At 46.0% G+C, this 21,348-nt stretch overlaps 1 protein-coding gene across 28 annotated transcripts in view; it reads right to left on the bottom strand.

Moving 5' to 3' along the window:
* PBRM1 (polybromo 1) overlaps positions 1 to 21,348 on the bottom strand; it is a 94,075-nt gene that overhangs the window by 3,729 nt on the left and 68,998 nt on the right. For 13 of the 28 annotated variants that reach the window (XM_060204484.1, XM_060204493.1, XM_060204494.1 and 10 more), the window contains 8 exons: positions 18,779 to 18,936; positions 16,187 to 16,370; positions 14,378 to 14,588; positions 13,356 to 13,557; positions 9,544 to 9,708; positions 6,141 to 6,296; positions 1,297 to 1,367; positions 980 to 1,196 (listed from right to left, as the gene is read on the bottom strand). In XM_060204484.1, the coding sequence (XP_060060467.1) occupies positions 980 to 1,196; positions 1,297 to 1,367; positions 6,141 to 6,296; positions 9,544 to 9,708; positions 13,356 to 13,557; positions 14,378 to 14,588; positions 16,187 to 16,370; positions 18,779 to 18,936 (1,364 nt within the window). The remainder of the gene's footprint in view (positions 1 to 979; positions 1,197 to 1,296; positions 1,368 to 6,140; positions 6,297 to 9,543; positions 9,709 to 13,355; positions 13,558 to 14,377; positions 14,589 to 16,186; positions 16,371 to 18,778; positions 18,937 to 21,348) is intronic. The other 15 variants (XM_060204507.1, XM_060204510.1, XM_060204508.1 and 12 more) reach the window with 3 other exon arrangements.

Genomic DNA, 21,348 nt, shown 5'->3' with positions numbered 1-21,348 from the left:
AAGAAGCTTCACAAGTGGTGAAGCAGTGCTGCAGGTGTCTCCTTCTCTCTCCCTATCTCCCCTTCATTCACTTTCTCTTTGTCCTGTTGAATAGAAAGAGAAAAAAAAAACCCACTCTCATAAGTAATAAGGTAATCTTTAAAAATTTATCAAAAAAACAACTATTTTCCTTTTTTTTGCCTCACCTCCAGGGTTATTGCTGGGGATCAGTGCCTACACTATGAATCCACTGCTCCTGGAGGCCATTTTTCCTATTTTGTTGCCATTGTTGTAGCTGTTATTACTGTTGGACAGGACAGAGAGAAATGGAGAGAGGAGGGGAAGAGAGAGGAGGAGAGAAAGACAGACACCTGCAGACCTGCTTCACCGCCTGTGAAGCGACTCCCCTGCAGGTGGGGAGCTGGGGCCTTGAACCAGGATCCTTACGCCGGTCCTTGTGCTTTGTGCCATGTGTGCTTAACCTGCTGCGCTACTGCCCAGCCCCTAACAACCATTTTTCAAAGTGTGGTGTCATAAGCTCCAAAACCTTCTTTTTAAGTATACAGTTTACTGTATAATAAAATGGAGGGCCTGGGAGATAGCTTACCTAGTACAGTGCTCACTTCACTGCTTGTGAGGACATGGCTTTCAGCCCGCAGTACCACGAGAGCACTGAACGTGGCCGGGGGGGGGGGGGGGGAACGACACAAAACAAAGGGAAAATACACAACAAAGGAGAGTTCACTAGAACCAGTGGAGTTGTGCCGGCATTAAGCCCCAGCACAGAGGAGAAAAAGGAAAGAGAAGAGAGAGAGAGAGAGAACGGGGGGGGGGTGGTGGCAACACCACGAGATGGCTCAGCTAGGGAAGCGTCCACAGGTCTGCCTTAGCGCGTGTGAGCAGCGGTGCTATCTGCCTCCCCCTCTCTGAAGAGTAACGGTAACAGAATCAAATCCGAGGGCGCTGCCTGGCGCAAAGGCTTGTTCAGGACTCTGCTCACCTGACAGCGTCTGGTCCCACTTGCTGATGCTGTTCGACTCCGCGCTGAGGCCCTCGATGTATTTCAGGTAGGCTTCTGAGTGCAGCAGACGCTGCGTCTTCGGTGGAGGAGCCACAAACATGGGTGTTGTCGGCTGCTGTATGACCGGGGGACCGGCTGGGTGTGGACCAGGATACGGAGGTGGTGCCTGCTGCCCCGGAGGCCCCAAAACTCCCACCTGAGAAAGCGCAGAGCGACATGCGGTGAGGGAGAACATTTCTGAGGGTAGGAGAACTTGAATCCTGTTGAGTCCTAGCCAGTCCAAGTGGGAGGCTTACCTGCTGTCCATAGGGGCCTCCACCTGGTGCTGGAGTCCCCACCACAGGGGCCACTCCTTGGCTTATCACACCTGTAATTCAGAACGCAACGTCACAATTAGAGGCTCTGGGTTGAGATGACAGAAAAACTACTGTCTGATCAGAAATGCTACCACATCTACAAAACAAATCTACGGTCTACCCTGGAGTCTTTGTGGACAGGAGCCTGAAGTACCCACAACAGGATGTAGCATTCAGATAGAAAACTCACACCTTTCTGCCCCTCAGCGCTCTACAGTGCGAGCACGTCTGCTCGCTGGCCATCGCTACGGCTCATGAGTGACGACACCCTGTACGGGACTCTAGCGCCCTCCCACAGAGCTGTAGGCAGAATACAGCTGCTTTCAAGGTATTTGTCTCCTGACGGCACATTTTCTCGCAGCTCTAGCCCATGTTTTAGCAGTAGTGCCACCGTCATTAGGCTCAGCAGTATGCAGTATGCTAGACAGCAGGGCACCAGAGAAGAGACGGTGCAGGCGCGGGCACAGTCAAACGCGCTTTCTGGACTCTGGGGGCACATTCTGGCTGGTCCCTCACAGGCCACCGACATCTCTGGTTCTAAGTGCAGTCACTGGTCTCGGCACAGCAAGGACGCTTTCATCTGACAAAGCGACACTTTCTGACATGGAATGGGACTGCCTGGAAACAGAGTCGTCTTGCTATATATCTGAAGCTATAGCTTCAGATGCGAAGAGTAAGGGAGGAGCCAGAGCTCCTGGTCCTATTATATCTATGTGATGTATCTGGCGATTCTGTGAGCTCTGCACTGGTGACTGCTTGCAATTTGTGTATTACAGACACTAGGCTGATAATAGTGAATATCCTATTTAGGGTCTGGGTTACTTCAATCAGGGCTGTACAATTACTATTCTGAAAAACACAGGAAACTGGTAAAGAATCCAACAAGGGCAACGAAAGGGAATAAATAAATAAATACAAAAAAAAAAAAAAAAGAAATTGGTAAAGAAACCAGGGCTAGCAAAAAAAAACAAACAAACAAAAAAAAACAGCTCACTTGGCTAGGGCCCTGCTTTGCCATGTGCATGACCCAGGGTTGAGGCTGGTCTCACCTCACTGAAGGAGGCTTTGGTGCTGTGGCCTCAGCTGGCCTTCCCTCCACCCCCCTCTACCTTAAAAACAAAGTGGGGGCTGGGAAGGGCGCATCTGGTTTAGTGCACACGTTACCACACGCAAGGGCCTAGTTCCCCAGTCAAGCCCCCAGTCCCCACCTGCAGGTGGCGGGGGCTGGGTCGGGGAAGTGTCGCGAGTGGTGCAGCATGCTGCAGGTGTCTGTTTCTTCCTCTATTTCTCCTTCTCAGTTTGTTTCTCCCCAAAATAAATAAATAAAACTTAAATGAACAAAACAACAGCCATCTCGCAAACTGCTAAGATCTGCCGGTCGTACAGAAGGGCTAAAAGGGGCTAAGTTGGGCTGGGGGGGCAGCATAATGGCTATGCAGAGGACTTTCACATCGGAGGCTTCAAGGTAACAGGTTCGATCTCTGGCACCACCATAAGCCAGAGTTAAGCAGTGCTCTGGTCTGTCATTAAAATTTAATAAAAATCTTTATTTAAAGAATTTATTTATTTATTCATGAGAAAGACAGGAGAGAGAAAGAACCAGACATCACTCTGGTACATGTGCTGCAGGGGATTGAACTCAGGACCTCATGCTTGAGAGTCCAATGCTTTATCCACTGCACCACCTCCCGGACCACAATAAAAGTTTTTTTTTTTTTTTAAAGGAAGCTAAAGGGAGTCGAGCAGTAGCACAGTGGATTAAGCGTCCTGGTTCGAGCCCCCGGTTCCCCACCTGCTGGGGAGTTGCTTCACAGGCGGTGAAGCAGGTCTGCAGGTGTCTATCTTTCCTCCTGTCTTCCCCTCCTCTCTCCATTTCTCTCTGTCCTATCCAATGACGACGACATTAATAACTACAACAATAAAAAACAAGGGCAATGAAAGGGAATAAATAAATTAATTAATTAATCAAAAAAAAAAAAGGGGAAGCTAACTTCACTTTTTAAAATTTCTCTGGATTTAAAACGTTGATATTTTGACCAGGTTCAGAATTGCTAAATGTCATGTCCAGGGAGTATTAGACAACGGTTAGAGAACAGGAAGTAAAATAAGTTTCCTGCAGTTTGGGAGATGGCACAGTGGGTAAGGCACGGGACTCTTAAACATGAGATTCTGAGTTCCAGCCCCAGGACTGCATGTGCCAGACTGGTGCTCTGGCTATCTCTCATTAAATACACAGCATATATAAAAAGAAAATACGTATTTTTTAAAAAGCTTTTTGATGGGGCTGGGTGGTGGCGCACCTGGTTGAGCGTACACATCACAGTGCGCAAGGACCCGGGTTTGAGCCCCTGGTCCCCACCTGCAGGTGGAAAGCTTTGCGAGTGGTGAAGCAGGGCTGCAGGTGTTTATCTCTCCCCCTCTTTATCTTCTTCTCCCTCCTGACTTTCTGGCTGTCTCTATCCAATAAATAAAGATAATAATAATAACAAAAGCTCTGTGTTTACAAAGGAAGGGCCCTTGCACTGCTAGAGCCAAGAAGAGCACCTGGATTGCTACATCTCTGTAGTAGGATCCTCATGATCCCCTGTGAACGGGGAGAAGGTTGTGGTGGGGGACAGGCCACCTGTCTCCCGGGTACACACCCGTTTGGATTCCAGAGTGCAACGGGGTTCATATGTCTGTATGAGCCTTTGCACCAATCAGCACGCCCTTCTGCTTCCTATGCTTCTCCATGATAAGCTAGGGCTCAGCTGCTGACGCGAATATGGACTGAAGCATCAGAAAAACTCAGTGATCTGTCTCCTCATCAGAGTCTGATCAGACACACATGTGTCAGTACCGAGGAGCTCTTCCTGTCTCCCTGTGCCTCCTGCAAATGCAACTCAGAATGCAAAGAGGGAAAGGCGGAGCTGTATCCCAGTGCCCACTAAGCAGTACCTGCTATCTACAGGGCGCTGGCCTGAGTCATGGCTCCCACAGGGTGTCACACGCACGAGCAGTCACCACCACCCTGGGCTGACTCAGCGAGACGTGCTCTGTCAATGTGAGCAGGCACACAGCGAGGCTGAGTCCACATACCACACGGGCACAGACTGTTACGACTGGCTTTTGTAGTGGCCATTCACATACAGGCTACCCTTTCTGTAATAAAGCTACTCAACAGAAACGTTCTGTTTTGGATATATCTGGAGGAAATGCTTCTGTGTAGCTAGGACCATTCTTACTGTATTTACCAGCACACTGCTCAGCTCTGGCTTACAGTAGCGCAGGGGGATTGAACCTCGGACTTTGGAGCCTCAGGCATGAGACTCTTTGCATAACCAATATGCTATCTCCCCCTCCCACGATATGGCTGGTCTACAAGCAATAAAAAAGTGTGGTTGGAGGCTTCAGGTCAGATCACGTCTGCTCACCCTGCATACTTCTGGCTACGGGCTCTAAAACACACTTTGGAATTCCGTGGAAATTTTGTTGGTAGATCCAATACTAGTATAAACAATTTTATTCTAAGCAGTTTCTACATTTTCTCACTTGACTGAGCCTTTAGCTGCTATTCTGAATAATGGGCCCAATGCTAAGTCTTAAAATCTTAGAAGTCATGTTCTCTCTCTTTTTAAAATTTATTTATTTATTATTGAATAGAGACAGTGAAATTGAGAGGAGAAGGGGAGATGGAGAGGAGAGACACACCTGCAGCCCTGCACAAACAAGGAACCTGGGTCCTTGTGCACTGTGACGTGCGCTTAACCAGGTGCGCCACCACCTGGCCCGAGTCCTGTCCTCTCCCCCTAGACTACAGCTAAGGGTCAGCCAATGGCAGCAATTACTATGGCAACTCAGGACTTCTTTTTTCTAATATGTTGACATAGTCAACTGGAGAGTGAAACTGTATTAACTTAAAACATTTATGTTTCAACCACAATGAGGCTACAACAACAAGGGCAACAAAGGGGGAAAAATGGCCTCCAGGAGCAGTGGATTCATGGTGCAGGCACTGAGCCCCAGCAATAACCCTGGAGGCAAAAAAAAACTACATTTCTTGATAGAAAATTTTGAAGTGGGGAGTTGGGCGGTAGCGCAGCGGGTTAAGCGCGTGTGGTGTGAAGCAGGTCTGCAGGTGTTTATCTTTCTTCCACTCTCTGTCTTCCCCGCCTCTCTCCATTTCTCTCTGTCCTATCCAACAACGACATCATCAACAGCAACAACAATAATAACTACAACAATAAAAAACAAGGGCAACAAAAGGGAATAAATAAATATAAAAAAAGAATTAATTCTATACCAGTGACTATGTAATTCCCTTAGGACATCTGAGAAACAGGCGATGATGCAGGGACTCTATCCAGAAGACCCTGTGAGATAAAAATCGTACCGGAGGAAGAAACGTACATCGGAGCCAAAAAAAAAAAAGTGCTTTGTGTGTCTCTCTGAGCGAGCCGACTGGGAAACTTCCTTCACTGATAGGAGGTCTGACTTTCTCAGATGCTATGTCTGGTGTCCTGAACACTCGTCAAACTACTGGACTGATCTAAGAATATGCCTCCTGCGGCCTGGCCTGCGTCTCATCTCTGCCATGTGTCCTGCGCTGCTACCAGCCAGCCAGGGGTCCGAGGGCAGAGGTGCGGAGTTACATGCCCAATGCACAGGACAGATCCTGTATCTGAGTCAGTGAAGGAAGGTCTGCCCGCAAGGGGCAGGAGGGATCTCCTGGAGCAACTGATTGAGGGAGGAAAAAAGAGAACGTGAAGATGAGTTTAATGAGTGAATGAGGATGAAGTTCTTACCCGGTGGTGGGATGCCCGACAGGCCAGGCATCCCTGGTGGAAGATGGTGGGGTGGAGGCCCCCCAGGGTGGAGTGGCTGCATGCTGCCCATGCTAATTAGACCATCAACTGGGCCCTGCAAAGGTGGAAGGCCTGGCGGATAGCCACCCATCATGCCTTGAAGGACACAACAAATTTCAGACATGCATCATTAACATGCAACATGAGCTAAGTAATAACACCCCCCCCATGCACTACCAGGGGATAAAGCGCCCTTAGTACTGCATGCTATCACGGCAATTAGTGCGATTGCTTTGTTGTAAACGGCAACAAAATAGTTACAAACAAAACCCCAACAGTTTTTGGATAAATTAGTACTTAGTATATTCTATCATTTCTTGCTACTTCCCCTGGGGTAAAAATGTTGCGTGTAATAATGATAAAGAGGAGTTCCAGTGACAGTCTTCCCAAGGGCACGACTTTTGCTGTTCAGAGGGACCAGTTCTGCCCACTGGATTTCTAACACAACACTTCCAACCCCATCATTCCACTCTGCCCACACTCATATGCCTGTCATGGGTGCACATGAGAGGAAACGGGACTGGAGAAAAATGAGGCTCACAGCCCTGGTCGCAAAGCATGGTTCTCCAGCTCGGGGGCAAGCATTCAAGGCCAGTACAGCCACTCCTCCTCCCGTCTAGCCCTGCCCTGGTCTAAGAACGCGTTATGCTTGGGCTGGAGCTCAGGAGCAGCTAAGAAGTGTCACGATGAAAGGCATTGCAGCTTTAGTTCCCAGTACACAACATGATAAAGGTAAAGTCTGAGTCAACCAAAACCCAGGTCACTCAGTCCCCTGACCCTGTACACAGGCCTCAGAAATAGCTGGAGAATCACTGCTCACATGAGAAAATGCCAGTTGTCCGCAGGACCTCCAACCTCCCAAGTGTCCTCACAGGAACTTCTGAGTTTAGCGGGAGCGTTTTAAAGGAGGTTCTGTGTCAAGGAACAGAGGCTTCTGTACTTTACTTTCAAAGTGCAGCCTCACATGACACCAAGTATTCTCTGCTGACTAGGGAAGACTTTCAAGAAACAAGTACTTCTGGCAAAAGGGATGAATGAAAGAAAAGAATTTCAAAATGTCAAGGACTCACCTATCAAAAGACCCTTAAAGCCATATGACATTTTTTGTAAATAAGAAAAAATACTCGACTCTTCTGGGACTTGAGGTGATGCAATGACCAGAACGCCTCTGGCCACAGCTTCTTTTCTTTCCCAGTGGGAAGGCTGAGGGACTGGTGCCAAACCTCATGTCTATAAAATATTCTTTGTAGAGAGAGGGGTTTGTGGAGCAAAGTGGAAAACTCCAGATTCTGAGGATTGTATCCTTTTGATTTTTCTTGATGAATTGTTTGAAAGGCATCTACTTGTAAAAGTTTAGTCTTTTAAAGCTATACAATTAATAAAAATTCTGAGATTGTCTCAGCCTGCTTCACTAGTCATATCTAAGCTGACTGAAAAACTTATAATAAAAAGCACATTTTGAATAGTAATACCTCTATATGAAATAGAATTGAGTTTCCTTTTTTTTTTTTTTTTCCTGTTAAGTGAGAGTTCGATCCAATGTTACCAAACTCCCTTTTAATCACACCACGAAGTATAGTTGTTAGGGATAAGTAGGAGGGAATTCAAGAATGTTAGGAGGCTTTGCTTTCAATCACGAAAGCCCATCTGAGCGCAGCCTTCATGGGCTGTGGTTGAAGAAACTGTTAAGAATGAAAGGCACGCCGCTTGTCTTCATTAAACTGTACTTTGCTATTTGTTATCCCAGTCACATGAGTTCAGATGAGCTTAAATGCTTGGAGGCAAAGCTGGTCTTAGGCAGCAACGAGGCTAAGACGTAGGCCCTAGGAACCTATAAGCCCATGAAAAAAAAATCACCCTCATAGCTTCCAAGTTGCGCTGGTGGACCAGAGGCTGATCACTGTGGAGAATGTGCTCCCTTTACTCCCACAGCCAAAGACTGGGCGACACACGCTTAACAATGGAGCCGGTGCCTAGCAGAAGGGCCCACCCTCTTCGCCCACTAGAGTGCTGTGCTGTTGTTCCCCGACAGGGAGCTGAAATGCTGCAGCTGCTTTTTAATTTCTTCTTTTTCCTGTTTGGATTCATTGTGCTAACGTGTCCCTGGGTCTTTAAATCCAGGGCACAGGGCTAAAATATCACACATCAAATAGGACAAGATAGGTTGTCAACAAGGGAGTTCTAACTTTCAAAGTCCCCATGTTCAAGGTCTGATTTCTAAAAACCCCTGGAACCCCATTAACCAAAATGGGCCATGGAATAGAGCAGGCGATTATGAGATTTGTTAGATCAACATCAGTTACACTGAAGTACTGAAAAGTCGTGATTAAGATGTGCTTTGGCGAGTGCAACTGCTGAGTTCAGCGACAGTGCATTTGAGAACTTGCCATCACAAAAGGCAGGAGCGACAATGGAAAGCTAGCCTAGGCTATTCTTCCTTGAAAAGCAAATACAAAAAAGCAAAAACAAAAAAACCGCATTCCAATGAGCCTGCCTTAGACACTGTCTTGGACTCCCTGCAAAAAGAGGCCAGACTGCTTGCTTAAGAAGAAACACAGGTGGCTTGCGTGAACCTCGCCAGGCTCAGAGGTCAGGAAGGAGGGAGCCGAGCCGAGACACGGTCTGCAGGCTTCTCACTGGAGACACGTCAGACAAGATATTCAATTCAGGAACAGCCAAATTTATTGTGGCTGTCAGAACCAGAGACAACACACACAAGCAAACCACATTCATCATGTTCTTTTCCTTTAAAAGAAAAAGTATGTGACTGGGATACTAACAGAAAATGCAGTTTAATGTAATTAAATAGAAAAGCATTACAGAGTGGGCACAGTGAACTGAATAAGGACTTAGTGTTCCACTCAGCAGTCATGCACACTGGTGACCAAGAAAGGATTTATAATTCCTTGTCAAAAATCCTTTTAAATGGTCCATCTTAAGGATGGCTGCAGCAGAACAAGGCAAACTGAATACTGGAATGAGAGGGGGGGAGTTCCACATCACCTAAAAGGAGTCCCTCCAGAACAGAACCCAGGGTCTGTTCGTACTTCCTGCCACGATGCTCTAGTGAGAGCAGTTTGGGGTGGAGGGTACGGCCAGGCCACGCCCACAGCCAGGGGGAGCTGCTCCCTGCCAATTCCCAGGGCTGGGCTGGCGGCCCACTTCCGGGGCACAGAGAGGCGTTGCCTGCATGGGAAAGGCGATCTCAGGATGACATAGATGACTTCAAGCTTGACTCTGTCATGAGAGAAGCCTAGAGACTGTGGCCTACTCCTCACTGGAGAAAAAAAAATGAAGGAATTTCTTAAAGTGGAAAAAAAATGGTCTTAGCTCCTGTTTTTACCTGCAACAGGTGTCAACTGCTGATTGAGCATCCCCATTGGTGTTGGTGGTGGCACCACCCCCATGAGAGCCCCCACAGGGGCGCCTGCTCGGGGAGAAGCACTCGGCTGCTGTTGCTGTGCCGCTCGCTCTCTCTCCTGCTGCTCAGCAACTTTAGCTGCCCGCTCTGTAAAGGCATTTCAGATTTTCAATTCTGTTTTTAACCCAGGAATTCAAAACACCATCCATTGCATTCAACAGGACTAGTAAAAACACAAGCAACAGTTCTGTCTCAATGGAAGGAACAGTAGGTGACTAGTCTCAACACAGGAGGAGCCGGCCGATTGCACTTGGTAACCTAGAGTCCAGCTTTCCTATCCCATCTTGAGAACTGGTCTGCAAAGATTTCAAGAATGTTAAGACCGCAACACACATTCAGAAAGCACAGGTTTTATTTAAACACGTCACCAGCGTAACCAATGTGGTTAATCTCACAAGGCACCCTGAAGATGAGAAGCGCTATCATTATTCTAGTATTAATAGCATTAAAATTACTTATGATTTCAACATGAAGCAATTCCATGGCCCATTATAATCTCTGGCACAGTCGGTACTTACTATATCTTCCTGATTCCTCGCACCCAATCTCACTAAGATCTGAGGGCTCTTATCATTAGTGTCATGAGGTTTAGCAGCTGAAGAAAATTAACTCTGTAAGGGAAAAGTAGCTTACTACCTCCTCCAAAAGGCTTTAGGAAAAAACAAAACACTAATTTCTATATTCTGATGAAGCAAAGAGATCATGTTTAATAAACCCCAAGGGGAAAAAATGCATGATATTCCTGGCTACAGTCATTAGAAGTCAGGGATTTTATATATATATATATATATGTATGTATGTATATATGTATGTATGTATATATATGTATGTATGTATACACACATGTACACATGAAGTAATCAATAATGACCTGTCAGAACCAGGCTTACTTACTAAAGCTGAGTTCAGTGCTGACCATAAATGAACCTAAATCGGCAAAAACTTCACAATTCACTCTTATTTCATCCAAAGTACAATAGGAACATTTGTTTGCATGAGCCAGTACTGGGCTGTGGATCTCACCTTGCTACCTCACCCCCCCACCCCACCCATTCCTTCTGGCTCTTCTGTCTGTAGCTTCATAGCCAGCCATCCCAAAGACCACCTTTCCAGTCTTTTAGGGAGCTAGCTTGCAGGCTGGACCCTCCCTAGAAAACTCTAGAAACAAGTATTCTCCACGATACCGGCAAACACCATCTACACTGTCCCCCTATTCATAACAAGGAAAGCCTCGCCACTCTTCAAGCTGGCAAACAGAGAGAACCAGTAACCTGTAAGCCTGCCCCAACTGCCACATGTTAATTAGCCTTCCGACATGAAGCTCCTTAAAAGGCTGCTTGATCCGAGGAGGAAACAGCTTGAGGTCACATGGCTTTAGAGAGAGCCAGGAAGTCCCGGCGCTCCTTCAGTCTAACAGTGTAAAAATCAATAATGCCAAACATTTCTCAGCTAAGACAGGACGCCAAGCTTAGACTGACTATCATTTATTTACACGGCTCAGTTCACAGATCCTCTGCACAGTAAGTGTGAGGGATAAAGGCCATTTAAACAACCTATTTGCTCAAACTGGCAGGGGAAAAAAAAAAGTGGATGACCTAGGCCCCCCCACATTAAATTCTAGCAATTAAAAAAAAAAAGTTGAAAAAAGAAAAATTCTGGCCTGTAGGTCAAATAAACATGGCCCTTTCTGGAAGAAGCCCAGATGGGCTGCCATGGAAATGATTAAGTAAGACAGCCAAAGTCCAAACACTGTTTTTTTAAATCCACAGTATCAAGAACACCAAAAGCTCAGATGTTGCTCTTTAGACAGACACTGCTGAATCCTCTCTCTCTTTCTCTCTCTCTCTCTCTCATTCATTTTCAAACTGCTCACTGAACTCCCTTCTGAACTTGGGAGATATTCCCAGAGGCGCCACTTTCTGAGCCTGCAGTCCTGCTTCAGCCTATTTACTTCGTCATCGTCTCTGTGGTTTCATTTCACCCTCTTGTTCACATCATAAATAACCAGCCACCCAGTACTGGCTTCAGCTGCTTTTCATCCTGAGTTGCTCTTAACTCTCAAAGCTTTTCAAAGTCTTGGGGTTTTTCTATTTTCCACCAGGGTTATCGATGGAGCTTAGTGCCTGCATATAAATCCACTATTCACAGAGGCCTTTTTATTTCCCCCTTCTTTATTTGATAGGCTAGAGAGGAACAGAGAGGGAGAGAGAAAGAAAGACACCACTTGGGAAGCTTCTCCCCTGCAGGTGGGGACTGGGGGCTTGAACCCAGGTCCTTGTGCATGGTGACACATGTGCTCAGCTGGGTGCACCACCACCCAGGCCCACAAAGCTCTAGGTTCTTATGAACAGACCAGAGTTCTCAAAGAAAAGAATTTCTGCAAAATACTAGTCCTTTAGGGTATTAGCAGACATACGAACACCTGGTCAAGATGCAGAAAATGCCAGGCTTAAAAAAAAAAAAAAAAAAAAAGGTTCAGTGGTCCGGGAGGTGGCGCAGTGGATAAAGCACTTGACTCGCAAGTGTAAGGTCCTGAGTTCAAGCCCTGGCAGCACATGTACCAGAGTGATGTCTAGTTTTTCCTCTCTCTCCTCCTACCTTTCTCATCAATAAATAAAATCTTTTTTTTTTTTTTTTAAAAAAAGGTTCTTTATACATGTAAGAAAATGGGGTCTTAAAGAATTTAATGTGACAATTTACATTTTAAGCTTTTCTTCAAGAGAGAATTTTAATTGTCTGTGCCATAACTTTTCTTTTCTTTTTTAGTTGAGCACCTTGTAGGATTAAGGATCTTTAGAAGATTCTTGGGTAAGTCAGAGTGTGATACATGAAAGGAGTAAAAACAAATTTTAAAGGGTCTCTTTGCAGACTTCACAAACATTATTAATAAAGAAGGAAGTCTACTGAATGATGGCTCAAGACAAGCATTATGAGCCACTACATAATTCAAAAGGGGGAAAAAAAACCCCCAAGGGCAATACTTTTGCCTAATCTAGTCTTTACTACTTGCTAACTCATGAGTGATATTAAAAAACCAAAAATCTCTCTCAAGTATTTGTCTCTAATAATAAAGATCACCAAAACCTACATGGCTCCAAGTAACTTAATTATAAAGGGGAAATGAAGGTAGCTGAACTTTACTGAACAAACTCCCAAGCGTCTTCAAAGTAGCTAGGGATGCAGACACAGCGCAGGCCGGGACTGCCCTAGGAAACCAAGTGCTTCAGCCAAGCTTCGGCCTGGAGTTTAAACATGAAGCTTTTCAAGAGCTGTTAATAGAAGATGGCTGACTTTGAAAGCCCTCTTTCAGATGGACGTTGACCAAAATTATACTTAACATCTTGAACAGTAAGTTTCCAGCTTACCACCTGTGCTTCTATGGGAATCAATGAAAGAAGAAAAGTCATGCACTTTTGCATAGCAAAATATTGGAGAAATTTGGGAGAAAGAAAAGAAAAGAAAGAAAGAAAGAAAGAAAGAAAGAAAGAAAGAAAGAAAGAAAGAAAGAAAGAAAGACGCCAGGATCAGAGGCCAAGTCAAGGGCAAAACTTGCTCAGTCAGGACAAGCTGGCATTTAAAGTGCTGAATGGGACCTGCTGCACAAGACAGCTCCCTCACACCACGTTCATGTGCGAGCGGTGAGGTCGAGAGAGCCTCTCCTGTGTGTGCGTGTACATTGCTGAAAATACCCCTTGCTTAGAAAGCTAAAAGAGTTGTGCCTGGTCACTATTTACCTTCGTATTCTGCCTTCTTGGCTGTCTCGAGGTTTCTCCATTCTGTTCCCACTAAGCGGCTGAGCTCCCCAAAGGAGTAGTCTGGGTGCTGGGCCTTGATCACCGCTCGCATCTCACTGCTGAACAGGATGTAGCCACTCATGTTGATTTTCCGCTTTGAGCTTTCCTTCTTAGCACTGCCTTTGGCAGACTTTGGAGTAGACTGAAAGACAGAAAACTCTTCTAGTGCATCAGAGTATTGCGTTTAATGACCTACTCAAAGTTTCTGGAAGCCGGGACTATGGGAATCAACAGCTACAAGTTCATAAACATCAGTGTCTAGCTGACTATTTTCTTGGTCAACACTCAGCTCTTCCCTGTAAGAAGCCAAAGCCGTGGGCCCGGGTGGCGGCTCACCAAGTTGTGCGCACGTGCCAGAATGAGCAGAAACCCAGGCTAAGGTTCCCACCCACACCTGCAGGGGAAGCTTCATGAGTGGTGTAGCAGCGCTGCAGTCCCCCTACCCCCACCCCAACTTCAATTTCTGTCTCTATCCAAAGTAAATAAATAAATAATAAGAAAAGGGGAAGGTCATGGGGGGGGGGAGAGACACCAGGGAGACTTAATGGCTGGAGTTGTGCTGTGGTGTCTCTCCTTCTCTTCCTCCCTGCTTTCTTAAATAAATAAAACAACTGGGCTGAGAGAAGTTAAGCCCCAGCACTGGGGAGAGGGGGAAAAAAAAAGACAGTACTAGTTAGGCTAACACTGTGATGCCACTTGTTACTGTTCTTATTCAACACAGACCCAGGAAAGCTTTCTATCTAAACGTGCCATTTAAAAGCTATCTATGGGACAAGACGTGTGTGTGTGTGTGTGTGTGTGTGTGTGTTTTTGTGTTTCAATTACTAATGACAATGACAAAGAAAAATCATATTCCTTAGATTGAAGTTCACATATGTAGAAACTGCATGTCTCCTTACATTGGTTTGAGTCTGCTGTGAACCAAAGCTAAGAATAAGGCAGTAGGGACATGTCCCCTTCACCTGTGGGGGTGTGTAGGGCATGAGGTCCAGCTCGCTGGCCAGTGGAGTCTGAAGCTGAGGGAGAGAAGGAGGCTCAATGACCTCACTGTCTTCTTCTCCCATCTCTTCAATATCATCGTCGCCACCTTCCAGCTCGGCAAATTTAGCTTCTAGTAATTGGATCTTCTTCTCCAACAAAGGCGAGGGTTCCTTCTGAGGAACAATTGGTTTCCTGAAAAGAGTGACATTAAAAAGAAAGAAAAAAAAAAGTCAAGACATCTAACACCACTTTTCATTTCAGACATTTCAGAATCAATCAGAAAGCAATACTCTGCCTTACTTTGTAGAAAGACGTCCTGCAATCTGCAATGTGGACGCTTAAGGACAGCGAGGGAAAGAATTCGAGTGTGTACAGGAAGTCTCCGACTCGTGATGGAGTTATGTCCCATAAATCCAGCTTAAAAAATACATATGTACCATTGCCACTAAGGTTACCATTAGGGCTTAGTGCCTGCACAATGAATCCATTGCTTCTGGTAGCTATTTTGTCTTGTTTTCTTTCTTTCTTTCTTTCTCTTTTTATAAATTGATAGGATAGAAATTGAGAGGAGAGAGGCAGGGAGAAACCTGCACCTCTGCTTCATTCTTCGTGAAGGTCCCCCTCCCTGCACGGGGAGCTGGGGGCTTGAGCTTCGGTCCTTGTGCAGGTGGTGTGCTCAACTTGCTTGTCCCCTTACCTAGAGAGAAATATCTTAAGTAGAAAATGCTGGCTGGCAGCTTGGAACTGTGAGAACAGGAAGCTGCCGAGCGTCACGGGAAAGGCTGGCACTGCTGTTACTACTGAACACCTGTCATTTTCACACCATTAAGGAGTTGAACGTTTTTTTAAGTCAGTGCCACTCATATATTTATAAAGTCAATCCTTATAGTAACATATATATTTGTCACTGGTGCTATTAATTTTTATTCCACACCTATATGGGCCTATGGCTCCTGTGGGCTTTATTTGCTCCAGTGTGAGGTAGAGAGGGAGGGGGAGAAACGACAGCACTGCTTCCTCCACTGCCTGGGAAGTTTGCCCTGCGCACAGCAGCCCAGGTAGTGCTGGAGGCCCGGCCCTCGGTCCTGGCAAGTGGGCAAGTATGTATACTACTACGTAAGCTCTCAGAATCCTCTTATAGCTTTGAATGGCTCTTCTGAATCCCATAACAGTACTGAGTCCAGAGCTGGACTAAAAACTAGTCAAAAGGGTTCTAGTCATCTGAGCTGTGCAATCTCTTAACAGACTAGGAAACACAATGAAGGACTCTACTCCTCAAGGTGCCCGTACCGGCACCGTCACAGTGTGTATCACACCTCTGTGGCTTAGGATGATTTTTCTTTAGTGTCTGAATGAATGAATACACTCTTTGAAAAGCATACTGTTGCAGTTCAAGACTGAATGAAAACATAACCGAAAAGAACTCTCCTGAACTATGATCTTCGTATAAGCTTTATAAAGAGCAGGAGTGCTTTCCTCTTTATTTCTTTAAGTTTCTTCTGCCTCTTCCTCTCCTTCTGCTCCTCCTCCTTTAGACTTCCTCTTTCTTTATTTTGGATAGAGACAGAGCGAGACTTAGAGGGAATGAGAAGATAGACAAGAGAGAGAGAGAGAGAGAGAGAGAGAGAGAGAGAGAGACCGGCAGCACTGTTTGACCGCCTGTGAGCCTCCCCCTGCAGGTGGGGACTTGCACCTGGGTCCCTGTGCACGGCGCCAGTGCACCACAGCCCGGACGCCCCCACCCTCTGCCTTTCCTTGGTGCTGCCGTGGCCTTACTGTTTGCGTCTTACCTGAAATAGTAGATCTCATCATCTACCACTTTAGCAGACAGGGAAAACCTCTTCAGCCCCTTGAATTTCTTCATCTGCTTGTCGCTCTCATTGTAGCGGCTCTCACAAAGCAGAATGTCATTTTCTGGTATTTCGGTTGGCCTGCAGGAGAGGAAGTCCTTGAATGACAACACAGCACACTTTCCTGAAAAAAAAACAAACAAACAAACAGAAAACCCCAAGCAAGGAGAGAAATTAAAGGAGTAAATTGTGGTTATAGCTAACAATTATTTTTATTTTTAAATTTCATTTATTTGTAATAAATATATTCACATGACAGATATGAATGGTAACACATCTTGCATAAAGATACACATGTATGTTAGAAGTCGAGTAATAACCCCCCCAAATCGAGACTTTCTTTTTATTATATTTTTTAATTTTAAAAAATATTTTAATTTTTGTATTTATTATCAGATAGAGACAGAGAGAAACTGAGACGAGGGAGAAGATAGGGAGAGACAGAGAGACATCTGTAGCCCTGCCTCACTACTCATGAAGCTTTCCCCCTGCAAATGGGGACCAGGGGCTTGAACCCGGGTCCTTGTGCATTGTAATGTACAAAGCTGGGATTTTACAGATCACTGATATTCAGCAATAACATCAAGTTTCTTCTGTACAGGTGTTCCCATCTGCTAGTTAGGGGACTCGAACCCAGGCCACTGTGCACTGTAAAGTGTGTGTTCTCCTTGGTGAGCCAACCACCGGTGTCCTTTTCCCTATTTTTTTAAAAATTTTTTAAAACTTTTATTTATTTATTCCCTTTTGTTGCCCTGGTTGTTTTATTGTTGCAGTTATTATTGATGTCGTTGTTGTTGGATAGGAGAGACTCCCAGTTCTTTTTTTTTTTTAAGTTCAGATTCAGGGGAGTCGGGCGGTGGCGAAGCGGGGTAAGCACAAGTGGCGCAAAGCACAAGGACCGGCGTAAGGATCCGGGTTCGAGCCCCCGGCTCCCCACCTGCAGGGGAGTCACTTCACAATTGGTGAAGCAGGTCTGCAGGTGTCTGTCTTTCTCTCCTTCTCTCTGTCTTCCCCTCCTCTCTCCTTATCTCTCTGTCCTATCCAACAACGACATCAATAACCACAACAATGTTAAACAAGGGCAACAAAAGGGAAAATAAATAAATACATATAAAAAAAAGTTCAAATTCAGTGGCTTGAGAGGATTCAGTTTTTTTTTGTTTTTTTTTTTAAAAGTTCAGATTTAGTGACTAGCGTTGACCTTTCAAGGACGAGCTCCCAAGTCTGGTTCCCAGGAATGCATGTGTCAGAGTGATGCTCTGGTTCTCTTTCCCTCAATAGTTTTTCTCTCCCTCTATCATTATGTAATAACTAAGTAAATAAATTAGAGACAGAGGAAAGAGACCAATAGCCACATTCCAACAGGTGTAGGGCTCCTACTGCTGCCACCCATGGTGCTTCAACATGGTGCTGAGTGCAACCCAGGTCTCTACACAGGCTGAGCTCCCTAAAGGTGTGCACTCCACAGGATGAGCTCTCTGCTGGTCCTCTGCTTTCACTGGTACCCTTAATTATCACCTGAAGTCCTATGTGACCTTTAAAATTATTTCATTTATTCATTTATTGGATAAAAAAAGAGGGAGGGAGGGAGGGAGTCGGGCGGTAGCGCAGGGGGTTAAGTGCAGGTGGCGCAAGGACCAGCGTAAGGATCCCGGTTTGAGCCCCCGGCTCCCCACCTGCAGGGGGGTCGCTTCACAGGCGGTGAAGCAGGTCTGCAGGTGTCTGTCTTTCTCTCCCCCCTCTTGATTTCTCTCTGTCCTATCCAACAACCACATCAATAGCAACAACAATAGTAACTACAACAATAAAACAACAAGGGCAACAAAAGAAAAAATAAATAAATACAAAAAAAAAAAACGAAGAGAGAGAGAGGGAGTTGGGCTGTAGCTCAGTGGGTTCAGAGCACATGATGTGAAGCGCAGGGACCGGCAGAAGGATCCCGGTTCGAGCCCCCGGCTCCCCACCTGCAGGGGAGTCACTTCACAGGCGGTGAAGCAGGTCTGCAGGTGTCTGTCTTTCTCTCTTCCTCTCTGTCTTCCCCTCCCTCTCTCCATTTCTCTCTGTCCTATCCAACAACGATGAAAACAACAACTACAATAATAACTACAACAACAATAAAACAACAAGCACAACAAAAGGGAATAAATATTAAAAAAAAAAACAAGAGCAACAAAAGTGAAAATAAATGAATAAATAGAAATAATAAAAAAAAAAAAAACCAAACAAACTGGGGGGTGGGCAAGATAGAGATACCTGCAGACCTGCTTCACTGCTTGTGAAGCTTCCCCCACTGCAGGCTGGGGTCAGGGGCTTGAACCGGAGTCTTTGTGGACTGTAACATGTGCACTCAACCCAGTGTGCCACCACCCCGCCTCTGTGTTTATTTTCTACCTAAGCTGCATCTCATCTCAAGTATCTCAATTTCCCAAAGGAGCAGAGACTCTCACCCTGAGCATCTAGAATAGTGCCTGACAGTGTTCCATCAACAGCACTGACGTGACTGCGGCTAAATGCAAGGGCATCAGTACCTACCCAGAATACATGTCATAGGGCAGGCTTCCTCCAGATTACTTAGAAACACTTCTTTTTTGTAGAACATTTTTGTGGGCTCATGTTCTGTTTCTTCTGGGTGAATAAAGATGGGCCCGTAGAAATACGCAGCTCCATCTCGGACCCAGACCTTTTCAATCCTTTAGGGGGGAGGGCAGGGGACAGAGAAATTTCATTAGAAGAGAGTACTGATGGGTTTATTCCCTTCCTTCTTTTCTGAGATACAAGGGCTGTACCCCGCCCCCACAACCCCCAGTTGTTTTTTTAAAGCTTTTTTTCTACTTCCTTTTTAAATCTTTATTTATTTTCCCCTTTGTTGAACTTGTTGTAGTTATTATTATTATTGATGTCATCATTGTTAGATAAGACAGAGAAATGGAGAGAGGAGGGGAAGACAGAGAGGGGGAGACAGACACCTGCAGACCTGCTTCACCGCCTGTGAAGTGACTCCCCTGAAGGTGGGGAGCCGGGGGCTCGAACCGGGATCCTTACGCCGGTCCCTGCGCTTCACGCCACATGCGCTTAACTGGCTGCGATACTGTCGGACTCCTGCCCCCAGTTTTTAATGTAAGTTAAGAGAGATATAGAGGGAGAAAGAGAGCCCACAGCACTGCTTCCTCATCCATGTAGCTTCTGCTGCTGTGAAGCCGGGGCGTGAGCCTGGGGCTCGGGTATGCGAGGCGTGGGCCCCACCGGGTGAGCTGGCTGACTCCCTCCCTTGCATTCATTCTCCAGGGCTGGTTTCCACAAACACCCACGAGGCCTTGCTAACTACAGCCGTAACGCTATGCGCTATTCTGAGGTGTCTCACGAGTCGTCTGATAATCTTGCTGACACGAGAAGACACCTGGAAAACAAGGCATAAGGGCGCCAGGCAGCCGCCTCTCCGTGAGCGCCAGGCTTCTTCCTTCCTCTCTCCCTTCTTTTCAGCACACAGTACCAGAACACGTGACTTTATTCTGAGTGCGCATTTGACTTACTTCATGAACTAGAGATAGAAAGAGAAAGGGTAACACAAGTAGAACCTGAAATCTAACTGGCGTATCGCACCAAAGTCAAAGACTCTGGGGTGGGTGGGTGGGGAGAATACAGACAGGTCCATGAAGGGTGATGAGTGACATAGTGGGGGTTGTATTGGTAAATGGGAAACTGGAGAATGTTCTGCATGTACAAACTATTGTATTTACTGTTGAATGTAAAACATTAATTCCCCAATAAAGAAATAAATTTTAAAAAATAAATTAAAAAAAAAAAAAGAGAGAGAAAGGTTGGGTGGGGGGTAGATAGCATAATGGTTATACAAAGAGACTCTCATGCTGGAAGCTTCCAAGTCCCAGGTTTTAATTCCCTGCACCACCATAAACCAGAGCTGAGCAGTGCTCTGGCAAAAACAAACAAACAAACAACTACAAAACAGGGTCTGGCTACTGGCCTAAGTCACCTTCATTCTTGCCTGAATTATACACTCTCTTGCTTTTTAACCTTTATAATCTATCCTCAACACCCAGGAAGCGAAGCAGTCCTATTAAGATCTGTCAGATGCGTGGTCCAGGAGGTGGCACAGTGGATAAAGCACTGGACTCTCAAGCATGAGGTCCGGAGTTCGATCCCCAGCTGCCTATGTACCAGAGTGATGTCTGGTTCTCTCTCTCTCCTTATCCCTCTCATCGATAAATAAATAAAAATATTAAAAAAAAAAATCTGTCAGATGCCACCTCTGAGCTTAAAAGTAACCTAAGTGCACTCCATTCCATTCAGTGAAGTCCAAGTCCCCTTAAGGATCTTTTCTTTTTTTCCTCCAGGGTTATTGCTGGGCTCAGTGCCTACACCATGAATCCACCGCTCCTGGAGGCCACTCCCCCCCCTTTTGTTTCCCTTGTTGTTGTAGCCTCATTGTGGTCATTATTATTACCATTGTTGATGTTGTTCATTGTTGGACAGGACAGAGAGAAATGGAGAGAGGAGGGGAAGACAGAGAGGGGGAGAGAAAGACAGACACCTGCAGACCTGCTTCACCACCTGTGAAGGGACTCCCGTGCAGATGGGGAGCCGGGGGCTCGAACCCGGAACCTTACGCCGGTCCTTGTGCTTTGCGCCATGTGCACTTAACCCACTGTGCCACCGCCCGACCCCCTCCCTTAAGGGTTTTGAGGTGATTTGCATCGTATCACTCACTGAGCCAGCATCTCTCTCTAACTCACACATCACTCACTCCCCTTGGAACCAACCCTGCTCATCTAGAAAGGCCAAGAATGCCTTTCTCTCCAGATCTGCTCGTATCTCCTCTGCCTGGGAACTCTTCCTCATGAATATTCATCTCAGTTTCCTCAAGTGTTGACTCAACTGTCAGCTCAGGGAGTCCTATACAGACCGCCCTACGTAAAAATGGGTACTTTCCTGCTTTGACACGGCATCGCTAACTCCTACACTGTGCTCCCTCTATGGTTCTAAGTACCTCTGAATTCAGTAGTTATTAATAATGACAGAGAAAGAAGCCCCGCTCTGGCACAGGGAGCACAGAGTACCAGAGATCACACTCGGGCCCTCCTGCT

The sequence above is a fragment of the Erinaceus europaeus genome, chromosome 12 (assembly GCF_950295315.1).
Source record: "Erinaceus europaeus chromosome 12, mEriEur2.1, whole genome shotgun sequence".
NCBI lineage: Eukaryota > Metazoa > Chordata > Mammalia > Eulipotyphla > Erinaceidae > Erinaceus > Erinaceus europaeus.
Note: the sequence above shows the minus strand (reverse complement) of the source record. Positions and strands in the feature narration are given on the sequence as shown.